The sequence below is a fragment of the Vombatus ursinus genome, unplaced genomic scaffold (assembly GCF_900497805.2).
Source record: "Vombatus ursinus unplaced genomic scaffold, bare-nosed wombat genome assembly UNPS02014863.1, whole genome shotgun sequence".
Lineage (NCBI taxonomy): Eukaryota > Metazoa > Chordata > Mammalia > Diprotodontia > Vombatidae > Vombatus > Vombatus ursinus.
In genome coordinates, this window is record NW_020954641.1 from 10,299,335 (window position 1) to 10,307,634 (window position 8,300).

An 8,300-nucleotide genomic window follows, 5' to 3' on the forward strand; every position below is an offset into this window, starting at 1 on the left:
CTTCCTTCCTTCCTTCCTTCCTTCCTTCCTTCCTTCCTTCCTTCCTTTCTCTTTCCCTGAATGAAGAACATCTCTGGAAAAGGTTTAGAAGAAACCTAAGAGCCTGGACTTTAAAGTCATATAGTCATAGAACATTAGACTTCAGTTATTATCTGCAGTCCAGCCCATTCATTTTATAGACAACGAAAGTAAAGCCCAGAAAGTAACCACCCAAAATCTGAAATAAACTAAATTGAAACTGCCCACCATCACAAAACTGATTGTCCATCTTTAAAAATGATACCAGGCCTAGAGAGTTGTGGTTAGAGAGGGAGGAGTACATTAGGTCCCAGGGGTAGAAAGATCCAGACCCCTCTAAGCTGGGCTCTGCTAGCACCCCGATAAGTGTCCTCCTTCCCCTACAACCCCAGCAAGGCATGAGAAGCTTTACTCTCTGACACTCACTCGCTTCATGTCTGACTCAGCCACAGTCTTCTCATCAGCAAACACAACACTACTTCTTTTCATTCTCTTCTTGGACCTCCGTAGCTTTACCTCAGGCAAGGTGTTGCCTTGGGGGAGGTTCTCTTCCACCTCTGCTTTTGGGGTCCCTGGTGGGACTACATCCAGGTCAAAGCTAGAGGGCACAAGCAGTAAGTAGTAAGAGATACTTCTGTAAGAAATAGCATTGAACTTCCTTGCCATGCTAGGACTTCTTTGTGGGGACAGCGTTAACCAGGGGAGGGGAGAAAAGGAATTACTGACCTGTATGGTCTTAGAAGAGGAATTAAGAATGTGGGAATTTAGGGATGGGAGAGGTGCTTATCAATTACTCTTGTGGAGAACCTGACTTAGCTGTTTCAGGGATAATGATTGCAGGGGTCTGAAGAAGTAAAGAGTGTGCCATAACACCAGGAGAAAAGGATCCAGAGGCATGGGGGAGATGGTTCCTGAGTTTGACAGATGTAAGAAAGTGTATTGATATTGAAATGGGTTTGAAAGGGAGAATGATATCATAATAACGAATGAAGGAGAAACATGGGGAGAGTTGTTCACAACTATCCTCATGTTCTGTGGGATGAAAGCATCATTTGTCAGGGGAAGACTGCCATGATATGGAAGGCAGATGGAGTGACAGGGGAGAGATGGTTCTATGAAGCTAGAAGGGGAATAGGGATTTCCTGGGGCAAGAAGAAAGACAGGACACCATAAGACCCCATGGAATTGAAGATGGAGGAATTCTGCCATTATGTAAAGATGAGTGGAAAAGGAGAAACAAGAAAGAGGAAAGGGTTAAGTGGATAGCCACAGCCGACCTTTCTGATACAGCCTTGTTGGGGGTACTGCAATCCGAGCTCATGGACGTCAAGGAGATGATGGACATCTGCCGATAGGATCGAAGCATGGACCGAGGACGGCCCAGTCTCCTGTCATCAAAATCAGGCTACGGGACAAAAACACAGGAGAAATCAAGGCTATATACTTCAGGACAAGGTACATCAAAAAGCAGACAGGAACCAGGCATAGATATAGTTGTCTTTCAGCCATGGATTGTGGATCCCTATAATGGTGGTGGGTACAAGTGGTGTGTGGAAAGGCAGACAGTCACCACAGAAGGGAGTTAGGGGACTCAGAATTTTGTGCTAGCAGCCTGGATGGAGTCTCATTTCTACCAATATGTCTTTGGTGCTCAAGGTGTTTGTTGAGCAGAATTGAATTGATTGACAATTTTATAGAAGAATCAGAATCATGGTATCTGATGTCCACTATAGATTTCAATGGTATGGTTATATTTTTGGATTCTTTCCATCCTAAAATCAGGATAAAGTCTACTCTGAGCCAACTAATTCTTAAGCATGTTTCTGGTCCCCTATTCCCTCTCTCCACCTCCTCCCACCCACACATCTTTCCACTCCCTACTCACATACACAAACATACACCCATACACATCTTTCCCCATCATGGGACCATACCAGCTCTCGGACTCCATATTCCTTTTCCACCTTCACTTTCAAGCTCTTAAAACACTCTTCCATCCGATCGTGGAAAGGACGGAGGTTTTCTGATACCCTTTTCTCATGGATCTTAATCCCAGCTCCTAGGAAGGGGATCTGGTAAGGACAAAGAGAGAATGGTGAGCTGGGTTCCTACTACTAATTACCAGATCACCAGTAATCAACGGACTCTTCCTTGGAGCCCCAATTCTTTCATTTCATATCCCTGACCCCAGCCAGCGATGTAAGAATCATGTGTAATTTAACTTTAAAAAATTCATCTGAGTTCTATCCTTCAAGATTTGGGTGACCCTTACAGGTTCTGTTGACTCACCAAAGAAAATAAGAAAGAAAAAAAGCAAGGAGGGGCCAGACAGCACAGAATACATTCAGGATTAAAAGCCATCTGGAGTTTTTTTGGATTTTGTTTTTTAAAACAGCTCTTTACACAAAGAGTAGAAGGCACAGGAGGTCCTTAATTAGGAACTCTTATTTCAAAAAAGAAAAAAAAAAGAAAGAAAATAAACACAACAGAACCTACAGCCAATGTTTTTACATCCCAGATCTCCCCAGATTAGCAGATACTCCCTAGAGCAAAAGCTGGCTTTCCTTTGTGCTATGAATGAAGTAAGCAGTGACAGCAGCAATCCGTCAGCACCTCACTCACTGTCATTCAAACACCTGCCTCCCTGGAGCTGATCTCTCCCAGTTCTCTGTCTCTTGACCTCTAGAGATAAATGTATCTTTGCTGTGAGGAGAGGTATACAGACAGCATGTCAGTGTCTGAGGGGGGCAGTTGTAAGAGGACCCAAAGGGTAAGACAGTTCTGTCAGAAGCCTGGCAACAGCAACTTGAGGAGGTACCTCCCAGATACCTTTTTCCTAGAAGAGAAAAGGGAAAGAGGGAAGAAAGAAGGGAAGGGCTGGGAGGAGAAAGACAGAGAGACTCAGAGAGACAGATAAGCAGAGACAGACAGAAAAAGAGAGACAGAGACAGAGGAAGAAAGACAGAAAGAGATAGAGAGGCAGAAAAGGGAAGAGGAGAGAGAAGAAAGGCAGAAGGGGAAAGAGAGGAAGACAGAGGGGGGAGGACCAGAAGGAAAAGAAGGGAAAGAGGAGAAGACGAGAGGAAGGCAGTGTTTTTTAGAAAGAAGAAAGGGCAGAACTATGAAGGCCTCCTTCTATTCTTGTCCTAAAAGTATAATCAAACTGTGGTAGTGTTCAGAGCCTTTGACCAAAAATTAATCAAAACCAAGACATTTGAAAACAAACAACTGGGTATAAATTTGTGATTATTTGCAATAAACTTTTAATCTGGGGTTGGCTTTCTGTCTTTGTCCCCTCCTGGCCTGTGTCCTGTATTACTCAGACAATATGAGCTCAGGGAACAAAAATTGGGTTTTAATTTAACCTCGGCCTAGTACAATTAATAAAATGAATCTATGGGGGGTGGGGGTGGGGGGAGTAGGTGAAGGACAATCATATTAATTTTTCCAATGTCTGAGAAATTGATCTTCTATTTTAGACTGCTCACAAAGCTACCTTCCCACTGTTAATACAGATAAAGCTGTCTCAAAATCTCTATCTCATGATGTTCTTTGGGAAAGCAGCATGTCATAACTGATAGTACATTAGACAATCCAGATGACATGGGTTTGAATTCTGACACTTACTAAGCGTACAACCATGGCCATGTTACTTATCTTTTCTGAGTCTTGTTTTCCTTACTTAAAAAGGTACTAATAGTACCTGTAATACTCCCATCATAGGGCTGTCATGGAGTTCAATCAAATGAGATAATGGATGGGAAGCACTTTGCAAACCTCAAATCATTATGTAAATGTCAGATGTAATTTTATTATTGTTTCATCCACTGAAGATGTCATTCATGGAAGTGATAGAAAATCATTTTAAATCATGTTCTGTCATTTAGCAGCAATCAAAAGGAAGGAGAGAGAGGAATATAAATGCTGAATAAGTCAGGAATTCCCCATCTCACCCTACAGTACCTGCCACGCGATCAGGTCCTTAAGTCGGCTCATTTTGTCTTGGTCTTCAGGGTGATTTCTAGTATATTCTTCTGTGAAGAAAGCCTGGATCAGACAGATGAGAATGGGTTTTTCTTCCCCAACACACACAAAAAAAATGAGACTGGCCAGACCCAAGCTCTCTAATGCTTGGCAAAGAATTTGATTTGAAAGGGAAGGCAAATAGATTTCTCTGCTTCAGACCTGTGGAGATCTATGCTGTGGGTTCCCATGCCTAAGAGGCTCAAAACAGGTCTGGCTCAGAATGAGAATCACAATCGAAATGCAGTGTGTCAGAGCTTGGGGGTTTGTTTCTTAGCTTCTTGTTTTTCTCACTATGACCTTCAGAAAGTTACTGACTATCTAGGTCATTGGTTCTTTATTGGGAAAGATGGCTGGACAGATAGATGGATGGATGGATGGATGGATAGCTAAATGGATTAATGGATGGATGTGTGTGTGTATCTCTGTGTGTGTCTGTGTGAGTGTACCTATATCATTGTTCCAGGCTCGCAAGGTACAGCAATGAGTTAGTGGCTAAAAGGATGACCTTGAAGTTAGGAAAACCTGGGCTCAAGTTCTGCTTTTGACACATTTTCTGTGCCTCCCTAAGTAAGCTGCTTAACCTCATTAGTTCTCCTCAAAAACAAAGGACAAACAACATCAACAACTTCTAAGGTGCTAAGTTATAGAGGAGTTGCTAATTTGCATCAGTAGAGGGAGTTCCCACACTGGAATTTCCTCACCTACAGGAAATCACACCTTTAGAACTATACACATACATCCATGTAAATATGTATATATCTAAACACACAAACACAAATACAACAATGTCCGTGTGTAGATACATGCATCCAAAGAGTCTAAGAGGCAGGATCTGCAAACAATGAAAGGCTATGAATAGTGGCTACAAACCAAGGAGTGTTCTCTAGTGAGACGATTTTGACAAGATCATGGCTTTTATATTGGTTTTTTTTTATCCACCATCGTTACCACAGTCATCACCACCAGGTGTAGCAGTTTCGACTGTGAAGGATGGCGACACATAACCTTATATGGAGATACAGATACGTGACTGTGATAATTATAAACTTTACGTTGTTTGATGTTACTGATAGCTTGATGTCATATAATGATAGGACTCAAATATGGAGTCACTTAGGCTGAGAGGTCCTAATGCCCATAGAAACATGTGGGCAAAACCAGCCAGTTTGTGCTTTTGCACTGCTAACCCTGAGTCAGGTGGATAAGGCTTGGAGTTCTTGGTGGGATGAACTCTTGGCAGGGGCCTTGAGTCATTCTCCTTCTGCTGCCTTAGTTAATGGTAGACCCTCCCACCAGTTTGTGGTCCTGATAATGAACTGCCCTTACTGAAAACTGCATCCAAGCCTGGTATGGTTGAGGGACTCAGAGAACTTTTCCACTATACCTAGGTCTAGGTAGGAATGCCTCCCCATGCCCCCACCCCCTCCACACACACACCTGTACCAATTACCTGTTCTCAACCAAGGCCTTTTTAGGGTATATAACCTTACTACCCAAACCTCAGCTATGAGTGGGTTCCCTCCCCAACATGTCTCTCTTACTCACTGCTGAATGAGTTTCTTGCACATGGAGCCAAGCCTCTATCTGTTTATACTGCTGTAGTGTACAGATGTATGGGCAGCTAGGTGGCATCACAGTGCACAAAGCACCAGGTCTGAAGTCAGGAAGACTCATTTTCCTGAGTTCAAATCTGGCCTCAGATACTTCCTAGCTGTGTGACCCTGGGCAAGTCACTTAACCCCGTTTGCCTCAGTTTCCTCATCTGTAAGATGAGCTGGAGAAGGCAATGGCAAACCACTCCAGTATCTCTGCCAAGAAAACCCTAAACTGGGTCACAAAGAGTTGGGCATGACAAACAATTGAACAACAACAGATATATGTGTGTATATATCTATATATACATATACGTGTGTACATATACCTCTATGTACATGTGTATATGTGTATACATTTACAGATATATATTCATATAAGTACATATACACACACTTGTGTATGTGTGTATATGTATATGTATATATATGTGTATGTGTATGTGTATGTGTATGTATATATGTGAAATCTCCTAATATCCTTCCTAGCTGAAGCTGGTGCAGCTGGTGATGTGGTGACTTTGTGGTCACAGTGATAGATAAAGAGACCAATATGAAACTGACAGGTACTTTTGGGGACTATTCCTTAATTCACAGCTGCTCTTGGCAGAGCCTCACACCGTGTGCCGTCTATCTCTCAGCCTCTCCGTCAGCCTGTAAGGCCTTGGCTCAAATAGAGACAGCTGAGTCTGTCAAATGGGGATGGCGAACCTCAAACCTCCCTATTTCACTAGGACATGACATAGGAAGAGGCAGCTTGGGATAGTGGGTAGGGCACTGGATTTGCAGTCAGAAGATCCAGCTTTTCAGCCCGTTCAACAGAGGACAAATCTTTTGTCCTCTATGGGTTTTGGTGTCCTCATGTAAAATGAGTATCTAAGTGTCTAATAGTATTAGACACTACTTCAGCTCTAAATTGATGGAAAGGGACTGGACCTGTGATTTCATCGGTTTAGAGAACTCTATCAATGCAAGCTGGTGATGTCTCTGTAACCTCTAGACTTAGAGAGTTGTCTAGAGCAGTGAAGGGTTAAATGACTTGCCCAAGATCACACTGCCAGTGTCTGTCAGCAGTGGCACTTGAACCTAGGTCATTTCTAGGTTTCTAGGGTGGATATGTAGGCATTATAAGATGCTGCCTCTTTGAAATCCATCATCCTAGGAAACGAATTGGTAAGTAGTCACTGAGAGGTCTGTAGAGGCCAGGTGTGGCAGAAGGCCCACATGAATTTATATTCTACCAACCAAGCTGCAGCCTTATCACAACATCTGGCAGATGAGAAAAATCCCAAGGAAACAATGATTCTTCAATGGCTGCCATCAGACCCATGGTCTCTCCCACCTAGGAATGGGATAGGCTGTCCTCTTGCCTTCAAGGACCTTACCTTTTCATATTTTGCAAATCCTCCCATGACAGCAGGGTCCACAATCCCATTCAGAAGCATGGAGAGAGGGTTGATGGGGAGATTCTCATCACTCTGGTACTGATTGATCATCATCAGAATCTTCTCGTTAGCCGTGGACATGGTTTCAATGGCATTCTCCAGAGGACTGATTGTGGTCTACGGAAATGAGATCACCAAGAAGAAATGGCCTTTAGTACATCTCATTTTACTTTTTAAGTCATTAGTGCTGACTTCATTTTTGGTATGTGAGTTTATTGCAGAAAAACTTCCAGAGGCATAACTGAAGAGACGCCTCCTCTACCTTGTTATAGTCAGCTCAGCAGCAAACCATGGATCTTGAGTCAGAAAGATCTGAGTTCAAATCCACCTTGAGACACTTGCTATCTCTGTGACCCCGGACAAGTCACTTAACCTTTGTTTGTCTCGGTTTCTTTAACTGTAAAATGAGGATAATACTAGCATCTACATCCCAGTGTTGTTGTGAGGATAAAATGAAATCATATTTGTAAAGCACTTTGCAAACCTTAGGGCACTATATAAATGCTCGCTATGTGATGATGGTAATAGAACTCTGGGCCTGGAGTCAGGAAGATCTGAGTTCAAATTTGGCCTCAGACACTAACTAGCTGTGTGACCCTGGACAATTCACATAATCTGTGTTTGCCTCTGTTTTCTTATCTGTAAAATGGGTATAATAACAGCACCTCCCTTCCAGGATTGTTATGAGAATCAAAGGAGATAATAACCATAAAGCATTTAGCATAGTGCCTGACACATAACGTTCTATATGAATGTTAGCTACTATTATCATCATCAATAAACCAAGGGAGTCACATCTAGGACAGGCTTAAGTGGAAGGTGGGTTGCCTCTAAGTTAGGGAAAACCAATGCTTCAGGGAAGAAATAGACTGGAGGAATAATATTTCTTCTCTGTCTCCAAGAACTCCCTCCAAGAACCTTCAGGGCCCACCTCCTCCATTAACCTTTTCTGACCCCGCCTCCTATCTCAGCTAGTAGTGATCCTTCCCTTTTCCAAATGTCTCAGGTCTGTGTTAGACTTCTCCTATCCAGTTATGCCATCATTTTGTATATACAGACACCCCCTCTCCCCTAATAGACTGCACTCTCTAGGGGCAGGGACTGTATACTTTTGCTTCTTTGTACCCCAAAAACCTAGTATAGTAGGCATCTGATAAATGTTCATTTAACTGAATTGAATTGAACTGAATTGGCAAGAAAGCTACTTATGTTTCAATTC

At 42.7% G+C, this 8,300-nt stretch overlaps 1 protein-coding gene across 1 annotated transcript in view; it reads right to left on the reverse strand.

The window, feature by feature from the left end:
• The window catches only part of DOCK2 (dedicator of cytokinesis 2), a 497,074-nt gene that overhangs the window by 5,931 nt on the left and 482,843 nt on the right, over positions 1 to 8,300 (reverse strand). The window contains exons 45-49 of the mRNA XM_027841714.1: positions 7,022 to 7,198; positions 3,982 to 4,065; positions 1,953 to 2,090; positions 1,296 to 1,423; positions 445 to 616 (exon numbers count right to left, since the gene is read on the reverse strand). Coding sequence (XP_027697515.1) covers positions 445 to 616; positions 1,296 to 1,423; positions 1,953 to 2,090; positions 3,982 to 4,065; positions 7,022 to 7,198 — 699 coding nt within the window. The remainder of the gene's footprint in view (positions 1 to 444; positions 617 to 1,295; positions 1,424 to 1,952; positions 2,091 to 3,981; positions 4,066 to 7,021; positions 7,199 to 8,300) is intronic.